This window comes from Eurytemora carolleeae, unplaced genomic scaffold (genome assembly GCF_000591075.1).
Source record: "Eurytemora carolleeae unplaced genomic scaffold, Eaff_2.0 scaffold1807, whole genome shotgun sequence".
Lineage (NCBI taxonomy): Eukaryota > Metazoa > Arthropoda > Copepoda > Calanoida > Temoridae > Eurytemora > Eurytemora carolleeae.
Genome location: NW_019397692.1, coordinates 15,402 through 36,118, shown reverse-complemented (window position 1 = coordinate 36,118; position 20,717 = coordinate 15,402). Strand labels below are relative to the sequence as shown.

At 31.4% G+C, this 20,717-nt stretch overlaps 1 protein-coding gene across 1 annotated transcript in view; it reads right to left on the bottom strand.

Moving 5' to 3' along the window:
- The window catches only part of LOC111715518 (calcium/calmodulin-dependent protein kinase kinase 1), a gene marked incomplete at both ends in the record, with an annotated part of 40,772 nt that overhangs the window by 9,557 nt on the left and 10,498 nt on the right, over positions 1 to 20,717 (bottom strand). The window contains 7 exon segments of the mRNA XM_023490852.1: positions 52 to 134; positions 522 to 601; positions 1,322 to 1,384; positions 3,929 to 4,166; positions 4,514 to 4,564; positions 4,935 to 5,011; positions 11,956 to 12,113. Coding sequence (XP_023346620.1) covers positions 52 to 134; positions 522 to 601; positions 1,322 to 1,384; positions 3,929 to 4,166; positions 4,514 to 4,564; positions 4,935 to 5,011; positions 11,956 to 12,113 — 750 coding nt within the window.

Here is a 20,717-nt window from a genome sequence, read left to right as displayed (position 1 = left end):
AGGAGCAGGGTGAAGAGTAGGGTGAGTAGGGAAGGTTTGGATAAAATATACCTGGGTGAGGAGCAGGGTGAAGAGTAGGGTGAGTAGGGAAGGTTTGGATAAATAGGTCGACCTCCATCCAAACAATCATTATCCTGCAAAATTGAAAACTTGATTTTATTTGTGAAAATTTAAAAACGAAAAGCTCTGGTCTAAAAACTCTGGTTCATTTGAAGTACGGACACGACTTTTACGCAGCTAGAGCAAGTTGTGTATACACTGTACAATGTACACTGTACATTGTACACTGTAAAGTGTACACTGGACACACTACAGACGGTAAAACGGAACGGTACACCAAATGAATAATCCCTTTCTAGGGAGTTTAAAGTGTGGTTGAGTCTGGGATTTAAATAGTAAACTTTCAAACTATGAAACTATAAAACAATAATTTTGATCCAGTTTTTATATTTAATGTCTCCAAAATGGTACAAAAGAGTCAATCATAACTTTGTGAACAATATCATTTAAATTAAACCAACCTTGTCCTCTTCAACAATACTGTGAGTTTGTATCAGCTTTCTCAGCTGGCTTGAGCATTTTGCTGGAATAGGAACACTTCCTAAATATCAAATTTAGATTAATGAAATAATTATAAAATAAAATTGAAGAAAAAAGATTTGGTCCTCTATAGGCTATAGGTTTACCCAAGGAGATATTGAATAGAATGAGGGGGCAATAGGGTTTCCGTACACTTTGCTAAGGTGTTTTTGGACTGCTGAATAACTAGTTTTGCGTAACAACAATAATAAAGGCAGCCGATTTGTTACGAAAAATCTAGTTCTTCAGCAGTCCAAAAACGTCACAGCAAAGTGTACGGAAACCCTATCGCCCCCTCCTTCTATTCAATATCTCCTTGGGTTTACCTAATTTAAAGCGCGTAATTGTCACAGATACAGAAAAGGTGTGTTTAGAAATCTGATAAAAGCTTTTGCAAAAATATATATATAGATGAATATAAATATATAGCTTGATGATATATTATATCCCCCGTGTTTTGACTTTTTATTGACTGCAGCATGTTTCTTGTTTCCAATCATCTTGAGTGACTGAGGGATTTTTTATGCAAATTTGCCGGATTTTTTAAAAACTGTGTCGATAAAACTTTTTTTTTAAGTTTAAGCAGAAATATTCTTTTTAAATTTTAAGATATGTATAACAGATCAAGATAAAATGATAAATAAAATAGAATAGATCATATCAAAAGAACTACAATTACAAATAGATCATAAAGCAAGAATTATATTTACAAATTTTACAAATTAAAAAAATGTTGAGAAACCTGAATTATTGACGAGAGGTTCAACCGAAGCATGTAAACCTATTGGAGGAACACGAGGAGGTCCTGTAATAATAATAATAATAATGATAATAATAATAATAATAATAATAATAATAATAATAATAATAATAATAATAATAATAATAATAATAATGATAATAATAGTACATGTTTTTAAATTATTCCATTAAATTTTTAGTAGAAAAAGATTTACTTACGCGTTCATCAAAATTTAATACGGGCTTTTCTGGTACAGCTAAGCGTATTTTCTAGTGACTTTCCAAGTCTCCATCAACCTTGTCAAAGGGTTCAAGTATAATAATAATAATAATGATAGTGATAATGATAAAATTTTTTCTAAACTTTCTTGGTAGATATTAAAAAAATTATCAGATAACCCGTGGCAAACAAGTTCTGAAGAACTTGATAAAAGAAAATCTTGGAAATCTTAATTTTTTAATCTGGAAAATTTTCTGAAAAGATTGAAAAATTTGGTAAGTTTTCCAGGAAAATTATCCAAAATACAAAACTGTTTAATATTTCTTAAAGGGACAGTATACGTACTTCCAGGTGACTTTCTATTCATAGATTGGAATATAGGATTCACAACCGCACCCTTTAAAGCTTCATCTGATTAAGTATTAATTTTAAATCCATGTTTTTCTTTTTGAAAAATGGATATTTTCAAATGTGGTTTATCGGCAAATGTGATTTGCGTATTTCTACTGCAGCAGCAAAGCAGTACGATTCACAGTAGCACCCTAAGACCATTCGTATCTCAGCAAAAGTAAATAAACGTTATTCCTGTTTTTCCACTTAAAAATTGAGTTTTTTTTCCAGTTATGGTTCCCTAGGTGAGATTTATGAGGTTTATGGAGAGAGGAGAAAAGACTTGAAATTAAAAGAAATTTGTTAAAACAAATTCGAAATATAAGGAAGACGATTGTACCGACTCAAATGCCGATGTTTATTCGCAAGATGTGTGTATACACAGGATCCATTTCCGCAATGAAGTACACCACACATGTAAACCCTCGCTCCTCACCCCTCTACACCTCCCGGTATTCAGTCAGCCGAAAACACTTGAGATGATCACAACTCAGTCTCAGAGAGCTACCCTGGGTCCTTCATGTTGTTAATATTTTAAATAAATGTTAGAAATATCCATTTAGATCTCTTTTATTTTATCATATTGACTTTTAAAGTCAACAAAATTGTATCGTTTTAAGACAGAAGAACGTTAACATCTTTTCAATTTTTTTCCAATATGAAAGGACTGATAAGTCATGTGAATCAGTAATTTAACAATCTGCAGATTACGAACTGTTAGTTGTTACCCCCCCCCCCACACACCATTACCATCGCCTTTCTGATATCCTTAAAATATTTGAGTGTCGTATCGTTAACGTGTAAAAATAGAGATAAGGAGATAATGATGCTAATCAATTAGGTTATTTTGATATTCTTTAATAAGAAATATTTAATATTTATACAATGTCATTAAAGATAAAAATAGAAAAATTCTTCGGAATGTGACGTCGTCACGTCGTCTTGGGAAAATTAAACTTAAAGACCTGGAAATATTAAACTTAAAGACCTGGAAATATCAAACTTAAAGACCTGGAAATATTAAATTTAAAGACCTGGAAATATTTAACTTAAAGACCTGGAAATATTTAACTTAAAGGCCTGGAAATATTAAACTTAAAGACCTGGAAATATTAAACTTAAAGACCTGGAAATATTAAACTTAAAGACCTGGAAATATCAAACTTAAAGACCTGGAAATATTAAATTTAAAGACCTGGAAATATTTAACTTAAAGACCTGGAAATATTTAACTTAAAGGCCTGGAAATATTAAACTTAAAGACCTGGAAATATTAAACTTAAAGACCTGGAAATATTAAACTTAAAGGGCTTGGAAATGCCATTTTCTGTTCAATGCGTGTAATAAAGAGTTGTTTGTCTGTTTGCATTAAATTTTAAACAGTTTCTTTTTCCGTCTAAGACGCTAAATGAGCAATTTTTAAATAAACATAGGACAAGGCATTGGCAGGGGAAAGCACTGCGGCTAGGGCAGGATAAGGGACTTAAAGTATAGAACCCTTTTACATAAAGTTACTAATACTATATTGCTGATATTTTTTGGAAAACCCGGTTTAGGATAGTTTCTGATTTGTAAGCGCTGCGGCTAGGGTAAGCAAGAAGGCCAAGTACTGCGCCTTGTTAAAGGCCAAGCGCTAATGCTTATGTACAGGCTATGGATATTTTTTTATGATTTACTGGTTGTATGTGGTAGGTTTGTCATTATCATTTAAATATTTTCATATAAGTATTTTATTGTCATTTTGTTTTAAAACTACCGTGAGAACCTGAAAGCTCTGGAAGAGGAAGACGACTTTTAGACTCAAATTAAGACTTCAAATATAGTCTAATGAATATGAGACACAGCAATTGTGTAACGTAAACAGACCAATTCACTGAATGAGTGATTTAGTATAAGTCACAAGTGAAACTATTTGCTTTGTAACAAAATCAAATACATTTATAATTAATGCTTTAATGTCGTCTCTCTATTCCACAGTTTTCGGTTCTCACTGCATACCTGGCTGGATTCTTGGTGGAATCGGAGGCGGTGTCAAGGTTCTGGAGAGTGGAGGGTTGGATGTTGGATTATTGGCGGAGGAAACTGGAGGATTGGAGGTTACACGAGGATTAGTGAAGGTTGGAGTAGGATTGAAAGCTGTAGGAGGATTGGAGCCTGCAGGAGGATTGGAGCCTGCAGGAGGATAGATCGGAGAATGGGTAGGGCTCCTCTTCTTCTCATCGGAAAGCGACAAATCCTTTTTCCAAATTTTATTTTTTTTATTTTTTGAGAATTTTTAAAGAAATCAAATGAAGGTTTAAACAACCATTCATTTGTCGGGGATTTAAACATTTTAAGAAATCTTTTTAAAAATCTTTTTAGTCATTTCATAAAATGCCATAAATAAATATAAGTTTGCGTTAAAGGGACTGTAAGCGTATTTTCTAGTGACTTTCCAAGTCTCCATCAACCTTGTCAAAGGGTTCAAGTGTACCGTAGTAAATCTTGCATGGCCTTCTTTGCATGGAAGGCCACATGAAATTACACTTACAGTCCCTTTAAAACAAAAGATTATATAAATTAACAAAAAATAATAAACCGTGCCTTGGTTTGAGCTATTACTGAGATAAAACTTGTTCTGCTACACATAGCATTCTAAATATATTTAAATTTTTAATTTATCACTTTTTATTTATTAATTTATTGAGGTTATTTGAATGACCCTGATAAACCTCTGACGACTAGAGCAGGTTGTACATGTAGTCGTACGGTACAAGTACAGACTAAATGCGGCAAAACGGAGTAGTACGCAAAATTTATAATCCTCTTTTTGTGTGAGATTAAAGTCATATTCAGAGAAAGGAATTTGATATTTTAATCCCTATATCTTTGCAATAAACTGTTGTGGACATAATATATTTCCAAACTATAAATTAAGATCAAATAACCCAATTTTTAAAAATCAAAAGTGAACATCATCTGGTTGTAACGATATTAGAGTTAAAAAGAAAAAAAATGTATTTACCTTTATGTTTTCAGCAGAATAATCCCAAAGTATTGAGTTGGTTTCATCCTTCCCTCCCATCCCAACATTATTCATATCTATTAATATTACATGCTTTTAATAATATGTCCTCTTATTAAGAGCTATTGAAGAAAACGCAAATTTTTGAATTTCTACCTTAGTAAAGGACCCAGAGTTCGAATTTACTGAATTTGAGCCGCGTCTCAAATTCCGCCAAAAACCGGTTTCAATTGAAACATTAAATACAATTTTAAGTGGACCAACCTTATTTCAAATTTAAGCCGCGGCTCAAATTCGGCCTCTGTGAGAAGATTCTTAAACCATTACTTAATATTCACTATAATTTGAAACCAATGACATGAAAAAATCTTGAAGCAGGTCAAACTATAAATTTCTAATAACAATACAACCGAATAATTATCCCTCTTTATATCTAAATGTGTAAAATAAGAGGAGCTACTAGGTCACAAAGTAGTGTTAATATTGTCCTTCTGTCTAGTTAGCAGTGAGAATAAGATGAAGAAATAGTTGTGTTAAAACCAACCTGTAAAAGTAATCAATGGAAGAATGTGCACTACCGGTTTTTTAACCATTTTTTTTAACTGAAAACAGTTTTTTTTCATAACATTATCATTAATTCATCACTTCTTGAATATCAGGTTTCTAGGATTTATCAAATTATACAAAAAAATCTGATTATTTTATGTTTTTACTTTACCAAATATTGGTTAACTCACATTGAGAACTAAATCTAGCTTGTAAATCCAATAAAGAATATAAAAAATTAGCTTGATATTTGTTGGTTAAATAAGTTTAAGCGTATTTAGCATCTCCCATTAGTGCCAGAACTTTCAAAACGTATTTAAATTATCTATGAGTCATGATAGAACAGTTCACCGTTCAGATCAGCATATATCTTTTGGAATTTTAAATGAGATGCAAAAATGATCATTATTTTTCTTTTTTATTCGCCTAAATAGATCATAATTTTCTCAATTACACAATGAATATGTATAAAGTAGTATGAACCCCAGCAGGAGCATTTAATAAATAAATTACCAAATCATGATCGAATATTCATTGATGCTTTGAAAGCTCTATCTCTGAATCTGACTATGGGAGAAACGGAAATGTGCTTTTTGCATATATTTCTCTATCCGCACAGAGCTGCATAACCTACAAACCAAGCCCATTTTTGTATTTGCATTTTTTTCTCATGGGTGTACATTGTATACGTTAGATTTGGCTTTCAGTGTGAATTAACTTGTAATTGGTCAAGACTCAAGTTTCAATTATGAGTAAGTGAAAACAGTAAATAACAATTATTCATGTTTATTAATTTTGAACAAAAACTGATTTTTTTCTCGAAGAAAATAACATAGTACATGTTTTTAAATTATTCCATTAAATTTTTAGTAGAAAAAGATTTACTTACGCGTTCATCAAAATTTAATACGGGCTTTTCTGGTACAGCTAAGCGTATTTTCTAGTGACTTTCCAAGTCTCCATCAACCTTGTCAAAGGGTTCAAGTATAATAATAATTATAAGCCCTGTTGCCCCAGTTCCTGTTGATCTGCTCCACCAACATGAAGCTCTACAACACTCCCATGAAGTACCATCAAATATCCATCCATAATTCCTTTGTTAATTTCTAAATCAACCAATTTTAACTCCGCCTTAAATGCAAATATTTCAAAACACTCGTTTTTTTAAAATAAATGTTAGAAATATCCATTTTAGATCTCATTATTTTATTATAGTGACTTTACAAGTCAACACAACTATATACGAATGCGTCGAAAAATAATCGATGAGTATTGTTTGTAATCTGAATGATTTGATTTAAATTAAATTGATTATTTTACGATCAGAGTTGAATCTTGCAACTTTCCGAATTTGTATGAACGCTGCGTTCTTCAGCATGAGTCGTTTTTAACAATTTTCTCCTCATCATACCCACAACAGATAGAAGTAAGATTATTAGCGATAAAAATCGCTTATTTTTCGCCGTAAGCCTATACCCCCTTTCATTTTTCGTGAAAACTCCCTTTAAAGTATAGTCTAGGAAAATCTCAGAAGTATCTCAAATAATTATATTTTAATATTGAAATAAAAAGAAAATAAAGTTTTAACAAGATGATTTCTTCAAAAGTTCTCTAAATGATTTCCAAAAACTCTGAAAGGGCCTGAATCAGCCTTTCTTCAAGTACAATCCCTCAAATAAAGAGTTTTCTGTTCGAGAAGTATACAACTGTAAATTCTTTTAATTTCATCTGAACAATAATGAGAAAGATATCGTTGTATTTTCTATTTGGAAAAGTGATGAATTCTGACAATTTCCTTCTTTCTCTACTCTTGCAAAAATCCGCGATTAAAAATAATCAATTGTCATAAACCAGGCTTTTAAGGCGCTTCGGCAAGTTTTCTTTGGAATTTTAAAACTAAAATGTTTAAACTGGAGCAGCCTTTAAAATAATAAACGGTGCCATTTTTTCGAGCCAATTTTTTCAACTAGACGGTTCAGAAACCTTCTTTATGGTCATGTGAGATTATACAAAAATATGTGAGAATATTGACCGTTTTGACAATTTTTAGATAATCGAAGTTTACTTTAAATTACGTCTTTTTCTGAAGTTCATTTCAATAAACCTGCTTCGACCGTGCTATAATAAAAATAAAAACCGAAAGAGAGAAAAGCAAAAAAATCCTTTCATTGGTCATCAGGTAGTCACACCAACAAAACAGTTTAGAGGTGACTTAAAAATCGTCATTAATCTTTGATACAATTTGCGGCATTGCATTGAAGAATGTTAATTTTAAAATTATGTTGACGAATAACAGCTGCATATTATTACAAAGGTCAAAGACGACATTGGAATCGTCTCACAACTGTCGAGCTATGTGCACGGGACACCCTGTATACCCAGAAATTAGGTTAACATCATTTTCTCTCAGTTTCAGTTTAGTTCTGTAAATAACAGGAGATTAAAATTTACTGAACGAGCATGACTTAATTTTAAACTTAAGATAAGGAATTTTAAAAAACCGAAAGATAAACATATAAACAAGAGGTTTTTTCCGGAATTTGGCCCTTAGAATTATAACTTTCTAGGTTAGTAACCCAGCCTTGCCTTGAAACAAAGTTTTCCATTTTGTTATCAATCTAATTGATTTTTAACTTGAAATCCAAACTATGATTATTCCGTGGTTTTACCTAATTCCCCAATGCAATTTTAATGGGTTAATAAAATCAGGAAAAAAAGATTATTACTTTTAACATATAGCATACTAGGACTCAAGCAATAATTTCAGGTTTTTGTTGCCAAGCATGTCCTATCCAGTGAGAACCAGAAAGCTCTGAAATCGGAAAACGACTTTTAGACTTAAGTTATAGCTTTAGAAAGTCCAATGAGCATGAAACACAGCAATTAGGGAGTGTTAACAGACCCATTTAACTTATTTAGCGTTTTTATAAATGTCTGGTAAAACTAGTTAGTTTGGAACAACATCAAATACACGTAAAGTATTGCTGTAATGTCGTCTTCATATTCCATTGTTTTCTGGTTATCACTGTATGTACATTTAGTAACAAACAAACCAACAGATAAAAAGTCAACCAAGCCTTCAAGAGTAGTTTCAAGCCGAATTTTGAATTCCTGAGAACTCGGTATTTTGAATTATTAAATACTAAGAATATCTCAGGGAGAAATTTTCTAAGAAAATATTTAAATATTTTAACAATATTTTGTTCTTTTTCAACTTTGTCATATTACAGAGAGAGAGGTAGATAACTGAAGATTACTGCATGCAATCTCCGACAGCAATATGATAAAAGAACTTTCTATGCAGGGACATCATTGTCCTGGATATCCTGAATTTTCTAGCCGAAAATTGATCATTTTAAATTGTGGTCTAACAATAAAAGTGGAGGATCTATGTGGCAGAAAGAAGGAATGAATTTAGAAGAGTTTCACAAATTTCCAGACTATATTTTAATGCCTAGATAAACGTTATATAAAAATTGTGAAAAGGGTAACGTTGTGAATCAGACAACGCTACTTTTTAGTTGTACGATCGCTTGAAATTTCAATTTTCTAAATAAAAAATCGAATATTTTGATTGTAAATATTCAAATTCAGAATTGATTGTCCATGGGTATGCCAAGTTTGATTTTAATTTTTAATTTTAAAGAAAAAAAAAAGAAAAAATCCGCTAAATCTTTGAGAATATAGATCAGCAGCTATATTTTTTTCTAGAATAAAGCGTACTTTTAAGTTTAATTGTCATAATTACTGCTACAATATTTATGAATAAATACTGGGAGGGTGGCTCATGACCTCCACTAATTATTATAATCACTTACTTCATCATAATCATTAGTGATACTAATCGGGGTCATTAAGCAAATAAGGGGTTTTGTGGGCAAGGGGGGGATAATCATTCCCACCCAACCTTCCCCTTCTTTCTTAACAATTTAATCTATTCTTGCAAAAAATTCTTCTAATTTAGATTTTTTAGAACAAAAAAATCTTAAACGGGGGGGGAGCATTAAAACTTCATATATTTTTAAAAGAAAGGGGGGAGGTAATCATTCCCACCCAACCTTCCTCTTCTTTCCTAACAATTTAATAAGTCTTGCAAAACATTTTCGATTTTTAGAACTAAAAATTCTTAAAGGGGTTGCCGTACTTTTTCCTCAGATTTTTTAAAACAAAGATATTTCTTAAATTTTATAAATTTTGAACGGAAAGGGGGAATGGGATCAAGTTTATTTAAGAGAAAGAACGAACAAACATGTTTTGAACTTCTTTTAAAAAAAAACAAAGAATATTAAATACGCACCTCTGACCCTTCAGTAAAAGTAAATTCAACCTAAAGTCTGACCAAATGTCCGGGCGATACAGTACAAACTGGGACCGAAAAGGTTGACCCGGCACGGAAATTCAAATGTACTATGGCTGCCCGTGTAAGTATTCTCATACTAGAGTGTAAAATTCAAATTATATAAATGCCACGAAATTTAGTTCTGTTCATGAAATATAAAACTACTGGAAATCAAAAAATATCAACAAATAATTGAAATTCATCGAAATATTATTATATTTAAAGAAACTAGATAGATAGATTCCGATTCACACGGTACCCTATAAACCTTTCTCTGGGTAAGATTTATCTGTTTAAAAAAATACTGAATTCTGTTAAGTTCCTTCAAATAGATACTTAAAGTCCTTGTGAATCGAACCGTTAGTTATTTCTTAAAAGCCATCATCCCCCCCCACCCCCCTTCCCAGAATAAGGATTATATCCTTTGTCCAAAATTTTGTCTACGTTTTCAACTATATAACACAAGCTGAAAAGGTTTCAAGTATTTCATATGTATTTTCTTTTCTTTTTATTTATTCTCAATGTTTCTGTGTTTAGGATTATTGGGAAAACATATTCAATAAAAATATATACACATTCATTTTCTACACTCTACACTCTACACTCATCACTCTACACTCTACATTCTACACTCTACACTCTACACTCTACACTCTACACTCTACACTCTACACTCTACACTCTATACTCTACACTCTATACTTTACACTTTACACTCTACACAGACACTCTACACTCTACACTCTACACTCTACACTCTACACTCTATACTCTACACTCTATACTCTACACTCTACACTCTACACTCTACACTCTACACTCTACACTCTACACTCTACACTCTACACTCTACACTATGCAAAATACAAAACATGCATATTGCATTTTGTACAGGGGACTGCACAATCATCTAACATAACTCTAAATTTTATTATCTATGGTTACTTGAATTGTAAATTGTACCACAAATAATAAGACTCCAATGACGACATAAAATCTTTAATGTCGATCTCAGGACTGGAAAAAAGTCTTTAAATAATTTACTTCATAATTTCTCAAGGAAAGTTGTAAGTTCAAAAAATGCGGAACAAAAAATGCAAGAAGAGAGTTTTGATCAATGTTCAACAGTCGTCTCTGTAAAACGAGCATTTGAACACTAGCTGGAGGGCCCGGCGTTGCCTGTGGAAAAAAAATAAAATCCAATTTGTTTGCCTAAGACACTCCCAGGCTATCCATGAGTGTCCACAAAAAATGTTAGCCCATTCGGTCAAGCCGTTTGGCCGGCTACAGGGACATATATAAGTTATGTTTTATTATTTAGAATATAAAACAATGTAACAAAATAAATAGGATATTAAGATCTAAATTGACATCTCCCTTTTTGATAAACATTCATACAACCAATACAACCAATACAACCAATACAACCAATACAACCAGTACAACCAATACAACCAATACAACCAATACAACCAATACAACCAATACAACCAGTACAACCAATACAACCAATACAACCAATACAACCAGTACAACCAATACAACCAATACAACCAATACAACCAATACAACCAATACAACCAATACAACCAATACAACCAATACAACCAATACAACCAATACAACCAATACAACCAATACAACCAATACAACCAATACAACCAGTAAAACCAATACAACCAATACAACCAATACAACCAGTAAAACCAATACAACCAATACAACCAATACAACCAATACAACCAATACAACCAATACAACCAATACAACCAATACAACCATTACAACCAATACAACCAATACAACCAATACAACCAATAAACAACCAATGCATTAGAAATAAAAAAAATAATTTACTCCACCAATGCAAACGTTATCTAAATAATTGTACAATTAAAACTTCAATTAATCAATAAATCAATCAATCAATCAATTCATCAATCAATCAATCCATCAATCCATCAATCAATCCATCAATAAATCCATCGATCAATCAATCCATCAATCAATCCATCAATCAATCAATCCATCAATCAATCCATCAATAAATCCATCAATCAATCAAAAAATCCATCAAAAAATCCATCAATCAATCAATCAATCAATTTCTAGTTACTCAATAAATCACTCTCTTACCTTCATTGTTTATGTTTGATGTTGTACAGTTTAGTTTACTATCGTGTCCAAAGGACAAACTGGACAATATGTCCTGTCCTAAGGACGTGTTGAGCTGACTATTCTGTCCTAAGGACAAACTGGACAATATATCTTCCTCCTCGTTGATAGTATTTTGTCTGAAAAATAAAAAATTTTAAATTTTTATGAAAATAAAGTCGAAATTATTTAATGTTGTAGCGTTTGATCTCGATATTTAGATCCCACAATTTAATTTATGACCACCACAACACAACAGTTCTGACTGCAGTACACAACTTTTCGTTGTACAGTGTACAGCACAGAGCCGGAAATTTAAAAGAGTATCGTTGAATGAAACCCACGAGTTTTCCCTTTATACGTTTGTGAAGTTATTAATGTAAGAATTAGATAATGACAAGATTAATAATATGAAATAATATTTTAAACAAAAAATTCGATCCCTTTAAAATTGACTAAATCCATTCACGATACCCGGATTCTGGCACCCGGTTTCATGATACCCTGTCTTAGATATGGAAAAATATTCAATATTCCTTTTGTGGCATTTCAATTAAGCATTGACATACACTACACATTTTTTAAGTAAATAAAAACGGAGGACAAACAGTTAAACCATAAATAAGCCATACATCAAAAGAATTCATCAAATGTAGTGTTCTTCACTTTCTCATAATGGAATGTTTCCAGATATTTAGTCTTTTAATTTAATGATTATAAGGAGCTCTTTAAAACTGTACCCGCTATTTATTTATTTTCGCAAATACTGAGATTTACGTAAAATAGTATAAAACCCATCGAAAAATTGTCAAGACGACATTTGATAAATTCTTTCGATCTATGGCTCATTTAGGGTTTAACTGTAAAAGAAAATAGCGGAACATAAACAAGGGAACGGATTAAATCTATAAAATTGATTCATTTAATATTTCTTAAAACCTTGACAACGCCCTGATAGCCTAGTAAGGTAAAATGCGCCATTCAGTCATAAATTGAAATCCAAAGTTATTAACATTTTAATAAAGAAATCAGTTTATCTGTTTTTGACATAATTTATTTTTTAACCTTGAGAAATAAATAGAAATCGTTACATATTCTTTTTATTTATTATTCAGGATAAATCAATAAATATGTGAAGGAAGCTTTGTGTATTAAACTTGATAAAATTGACATATTTGGACTAATACAAAGAAGAAAAGGACTTAAAACTTGATAAAATTGACATATTTGGACTAATACAAAGAAGAAAAGGACTTAAAACTTTATAAAATTGACATATTTGGACTAATACAAGGAAGAAAAGGACTTAAAACTTATAACTTTGTTGATCCTTTAGAATTTATGTTTCCCTCCAGAGAGATTCAGTAACATTCTCAATGTTCTGAATTTATCGCTGATAATTAATATTCTATAGTAAAATAAAACTCTTTAATTGTATATATGCAACATTATGTTAGCTATAGCTAACCAAACGGCTAGACCAAATTAGCTGACATTTTTTTTGAGGAAACCCACGGGTCTCTGTTGGGCGCATATAGGGAAAAAGCGTGTTTTTTTAAAATTTGATTTTGCCCATTACTAGAGCAGTGCCTGACATTTATATAATTTAAAATTTATATACTATTGAAAGCATTTTTAATGGATAAATTCTAGAAAAGCATTTATATAAATATCCCTTGGACAGCTTGACAAGGCCATAGCTTGCGCTGGTAAAAGTTCCAACTGACAGGTCTATTTCTAATTCGTTAAACTTTAATGTAACCATTAAAAACCTGTTGAATTATAAAATGTTATTCAACAATAAAATTTAATGAAAATGTATGCAAAAATGTTCTTTTTATATTTGAAGCATTTAACTTTTTATGCATAAGAGTTCAAAAATATTGATGACACTTGATTTTTTTGAGTGTCCTAAAATTGCTAAATTTTAATCTAAAACTGCAATTTTTTTCTGTATCAAACTGCAAATGATTTAATCTTTTTCAGTAAACAGTAAATCATTTAATTTTTTTCAGTAAACTTCAATCTTTTTTCAGTAAACTGCTATTTTTTCAGTAAACAGCAAATCTTTTTCAGTAAACAGCAAATCTTTTTCAGTAAACTGCTATTTTTTCAGCAAGCTGAAAACTTTTAAGAAAACTGCTATTTTTTGTTAAGTAAACTTCAATATTCTTTTTTTAGTAGCTGCATTCTTTTTTTCAGGAAACTGAAATCTTTTTTGGTAAACTGCGATTTTTTTCTTAACTGCAATCTGTATAGAAAATTTTATCATTAATGTTTTTTTTTAAACATTTTCATTTGTATTTTTCTAATTTCAAGCAATTCTTATTGAAATCGATGATGTTATTTTTTTGTGAAAACGGTATAAAATCAGATATAAGAACACATGTTCATTAATAACAAAAGTGTCCAAAAAACGACAGATTCTTAATACTAAAAAAAGGTTTAAACAGATGTGGTTATTTAATATTACTTTTTAATCAGATTTTTCAAAAAATCGGAATTTTAAATGACAATATGTCAAAATTTGATGAAAGAAAGAAGAAAGAATTTAGAAATGGGATAATACGTCAAATACTTGAAAAGTCAATAAGACGAAGTTTTTTTTAGATAGTTTTTTCACCATGACATTTAAAGATTGTCCAGTCATATTTAGGAATAATTTATGACGAAACCTTTCAGATTTTTATTGTTCACAAAGGGGCACTATACTTAATTTTCAGTGACCCTCCATTTTAAAAGTGACAAGTCCGATTTAAACATTCCTCCAGACAAAAATGACAAAGATATTCTTGCTGTGGTGTCGAAAATTTATAATTTCAAATTTTGGTTTCTATGTAAAAGTAAAATTCAAAACTTGTAAACTTGGAGAAATTAGGATATATCGTTCTAACTGTGTAAAAGGTACCATCGTGAATGTGGCCTGGTAATCAACTTCACATTTAAAGAGTAAAAATCAACGAGGTTATAGTGTACGCAACTATACTTTACTAATTGAATAGGCCATCAACTATACCGAGACTGCATATTTGATTATTATAAGTTAATTCTGGCCTAACCTATAGTACATCAATATTAGTAAACAGTTGTAAGTGTACTTAGCACACAGGTAGAGAACTATCATCCCCACTGGTAAAAATCCATTCCTTTAATGTTTGCTTTCAGGGGCAGAAGGAAGGGTACATTATCGACGATATTACAATTCTTTAAAAAGATTTACATTTTTCTTATTTTTTTGTTAAACAATATTATTTAGATGTTGTCTAATATTTTAGTTTTCGACTAAATGCATTATATATACATATATGGATAGTTATACATAATACATATACTATACTGTTGTTGATTTAAGAGGAATTGGGCGTGATCTCAGTTTTTAATTTACAATGGTAAACACTAGAGAAATATAAACTTTTCGTTTAACAATCAAAAAGTGCAAAAAATGCATCGACAGTCTTAACAGGATTGATAGCAGACGGACCGGAGTAAATACCCGCGAAGTTTCCAAAAAATGCGCAAAGAGTTCGGTCCTGCCTGCCTGGCCTGGGAATAGAACTGGTTTAACCTGTTTGAGTGAACAGGGAACAGCTGACTAACTGTTCATGAGCAGAAGAGGAGGTTCAGAGCCTCGGCAGCCTCAACCAAACAGCTAGGTTGATATACGCACACAATAACATTTACTTACGCTTTAACAATATTAGAAATTGTAATTTCAAATTTCTATTTCTAAGGTACAAAATATTTATGTTTACGGTTTAGAAAATGGTTTTTATATATATTATTATTATAGATCTCAAGTTTTGTATAATCAAATAGTAATTCTGGACTTTTAACCAATATTCCGTCATTTACATTTAAGATTGATTGAACTAGTATTTGAACTTTTATTGGTTTCATATAATTTCAACGTTTTCTGAGAAAGTTTATAATGAAGATCTTTCACATTTCAGACAACATTATTTTTTATTATTACGCAGGATTAAGTTGCATTAATTATTCTAATATTCTATATTTTAATTCTGAGAAATATAATAAATTTTTATTTCTTTCAGAATATCACAAAAAAATCACCATTTAAAGTTAGAATCCGAAATAGAGCTTTTATATCTTTATTTTGGTTATTTTGAGATTATAGAAAGAACAAAATTGAATTTATAAATGTTTCAGGGTAGCACAACTGGGTTGAAGTTTGTCAAATGAATTGAGTCTTGGCCACAAACTCAGATTTTCTAATCCCAATATCTTCGCAACCCCAAGTGTCGTAAACCTTTAGTATTTTAAACTTAGATTATTGGTTCCAACATAATTCATAGTTTGACATATCTAAGGTCAACAAAATTGAGTTGCAAAGATATAGGGATTAAACAATCAGAGTTTGTTACAAAGACTCAATTCCTTCCGCAAAAAAAACGGATAAATTAAAAACTTTGAGACCCCTCGTGTCACCCTTAAACATCATCAAAAAAAATGTTATATATAAAATAAATGGCTGTGCACCACATTAGTCAAACAAAAATGTTGACCTTATTATAAACCACCCTAATATGTATACAATAAAAGATTATGCGTTTAATTCTTCTTTTCTTTATGAGTAAAGAGATTCTTTAAATAGCTAAAAGATATCAAGAAGGGTCAAAGGAGAAATCTCTATTATTTTCCCCTTTGATGCAAAAATCTCTTTTAAAGCTAAATATTTTGAAAAGCTCTGGACGGAATAATGACGTGAACAGAATCCGCCCACACGTTTTTATTCTCTTTTTATAAACTTTTCTAAACAGAATAAATCTTTTAAAGAAAAGTAAAGTTTATGGTGCAAACAACATAAAGTTAGAAGCTTAGGAAATAAAATTGGCAATAAAAATTAGGGAGCTATTATGGTGAAATATACAGAGACGGTCATGTAGGAATCCATGAGAGGAAATTTAGGAAGCCCTGAGATGAAATGTAGGGAGCCGTGTGATGAGATGTAGGGAGCCATGAGATGAATTGTAGGGAGCCCAAGAGATGAAATGTTGGGAGCCCAAGAGATGAAATATAGGGAGCCGTAATATGAAATATTGAGAGTCGCTGAGATGAAATGTAGCGAGCCCTGTGATGAGATGTAGGGAGCCATTAGATGAAATGTAGTGAGCCCAAGAGATGAAACGTAAGGAGCCCTGTGATGAGATGTAAGGAGCCATGCGATGAAATGTATAGAGCCGCCCAAGAGATGAAATGTAGGGAATCCCTGAGAGGAAATTTAGGAAGCCCTGAGATTAAATGTAGGGAGCCTTGAGATTAAATGTTGGGAGCCCAAGAGATGAAATAAAGGGAGCCGTAATATGAAATGTAGAGAGTCGCTGAGATGAAATGTAGCGAGCCCTGTGAGGAGATGTATGGAGCCATACGATGAAATGTATAGAGCCGCCCAAGAGATGAAACGTATGAAGCCGTGAAATGAAATGTGGAGAGTCACTGAGATAAAATGTAGGGAGCCATGAGATGAAATGTAGGGAGCTTAAATATGAAAAGTCGCGGAAGCTCATATAAGATCCAGAAAGTTTAAATAGAACTTAATGATATCAAGTATTGCATTTGCAGCATTCCAGATTGAACCAAAGTAGAAAACGGGATAATTTAGATTATTAATATATGATATAAATCAATGGCTTTGAATAATATTATAGTTAATCCCCTTTTGTAAGATAAGGATTAGAATATAAATTTTTTGGGAGGAAGTAGAATTGGGTGGAGGACGGGGACAGAAGGAGGAAGACGGAGAAGGGGTTGGGGGAAGGAGGAGGGGGAAAAGGAAGGGGACGAAGGAAGGAGGGGAATGGAAGGAGATAATTAGTTCAACGAATAGAATTATAATTGAGATCCTCAGAGAAATTCTTGTAAATCATTTTGGAAAACTAATTGAAAACTTGAAAAGATGACGCCCACCACACTTTGATGTTTAAAGAGAATGCATTACCATCATTTTAATGAACCCGCCTGGAAAGAGGGGTATGCACGATTCACAGCTGGAACTATTATCCAATTAAAAATGTTAAAAATAAAGCTGTTTTTTAGCTTCAAAATTGTTGTAATTCCGACATAGTTTTGCTGGACCAAATTATGGCGTGCGTCAATTTTGAAAAAAAAACTTAATTTAAAAATGATCACTTTTTAAAGTTAAAAACATGAATATCTAATTCAGTCCGTATCGAATAAAGCTTTAAAGGATACTGGTGTAAATCGGAAATGCCAATTTATAAATGAAGAGACACTTGAAATTACAATTACAATTTTACAGCATTTATTCTTTTTCATTAAAGAAGAAAAATTTAAATTAGAAAAAGTCTTTATAGTTAGTCTTTATAATGCTAAAATTATGTTGAAAAACAAAAGAATTATTTCAAAGTTCTCTTTCAAAGCTTTGGAAAGAATTAAACTTAGTAAAAATAAATAATTGTTACAGCTTTGACGCGGACAGAATTTACTAATTTGACAGCTATATATTGTTGTTTATTGTTGTTTATTGCTGTATATTGCTATATATCGTTGTATATTGCTGTATATTACTGTATATTACTGTATATTGCTGTATAGTGCTGTTTATTGCTGTATATTGTTGTATATTACTGTATATTGCTGTATATTACTGTATATTGCTGTATATTGCTGTATATTACTGTATATTGCTGTATAGTGCTGTTTATTGCTGTATATTGCTGTATATTACTGTATATCGCTGTATATTGCTGTATATTGCCGTATATTACTGTATATTGCTGTATATTGCTGTATATTGCTGTGCATTGTTGTATATTGCTGTTTATATTGCTGTTTATTGCTTTATATTGCTGTATATTGCTGTGTATTGCTGTGTATTGCTGTATATTGCTGTATATTGCTGTATATTGCTGTATATTGCTGTATATTGCCGTATATTACTGTATGTTGCTGTATATTGCTGTATATTGCTGTATATTGCTGTATATGGCTGTATATTGCTGTTTATTGCTGTATGTTGCTGTATATTGCTGTATATTGCTGTATATGGCTGTGTATTGCTGTTTATTGATGTATGTTGCTGTATATTGCTGTTTATTGCTGTACATTTCGAGATAATCAATCAATCGAAATATATATTTAAGGGGATCATATATATTGTGCACATTATTTTCTGCAATTTCAAGTCTCCAAGGTGGGTCAAGGGGTTTCAGGGGCGTGTGGCTGAAAGATTAGTCTCAGAAAATAGATTATCAAGTACAACTCGTGGCAATAGAGAAATGAACCAAATATACATGACGTCACAAATGTCAAATATAACAAGGAAGAAAACATTTTTTCCCATCAGTTGTCATGTTTTCCAAGAAATTGAAACAGAAAATAAAAAAAACACAAGATTGCACTTATTTCACTGTAAGATTAGCACTTTATTTATTATTATTATTTATAATTTGTCGGACACATAAACTGTTGACACTTGTAACGTAAGAATACAGCTGTACTAAGAGAGTAAAAATTCTACGTTGCCATCTGTACTTGATAATCTAGTTGAGTCTCAGTAATATTTTCTTTATTTAAGCCAATTATGCATTTTTACATGAAGGTTGCTGCTTTGAGCTTTTCCAGCCCGACTTGTTAGACGCCCGGTACGCGTCAACAATCTATCCTCTGTGTGGTTTATCCACGACATTAGTATATATAAATAATATATATATATATATTAGTGTGTGACGTCACTATATCCTCCGTTGCACTGCCCACAGTGGAAACAGGTGGGTACTTTCCTAGCCACTCATAGACATCATATAAGAAGAGTAGTCCTTTTATTCCTAGTCATAGACATGGTATAAATATAGTATAGTCCTTTATTCCTAGCAATAGACATGAGATATACATTATAGTCTTTTATTCCTAGTCACAGACATGTTATAAATAGAGTAGCCCTTTATTCCTAGTTATAGACATGGTATACATAAAATAGTCTTCTATTTCTAGTCACAGACATTATATAAATAGAGTATCCTTATTTTCTAGTCATATACGTGATATATATAGAGTGGTCCTTTATTCCTAGGCATAGACATGATATAAATAGAGCGGTCCTTTATTCCTAGTCAAAGATATGATATAAATAGAGTAGTGCTTTATTCCTAGTACGGTGAACATTTCACCATTTCAAAACTATATTCTGTATTTGTTTCTCCAAAAAGAATATAAAAGGGAAAAACTAACCAAAAACCATAGTTTTAAAACGATTGTTTTTTTTTCATTGCTAGTTTTTTGCTATAGTGGTCGGCGATTATATCAATACAATGAAGACGACTTTTTTATTAAGTTTTGATTGTTAACAAGATATTTTCGAATTACAAGTTTCAAGTAAATAAAGAGAAGCTTTTTAATTGACAGCTAGATTAATTGTCTTAATGTTTATGCATACCCACTATCCATGCTGTTTAAAAGCTTGATATAAATCAAAATTAAAATAGAAAGTTGTCTTCATTGTATTGATATATGCGACTCAGGAATAAAATGTAGCATAAGGCAAGAACGGTTAAGGAAATGCTTAGGTTATAGGTTACAAGATTTTATACTTTAAAAACTTCTTATATTTTTGTAAGATCTTTAAGAAGTCAATCAACTTTATTTTGAAAAACGAGCCCAGTTGCCAGACACAATAAAGTTGCAACATTCGTATCCGACATTTCTTGATATAAATAAAAAATAAGACGACTTACACTACACTTTTTTAAACTACATGTATTTATCTA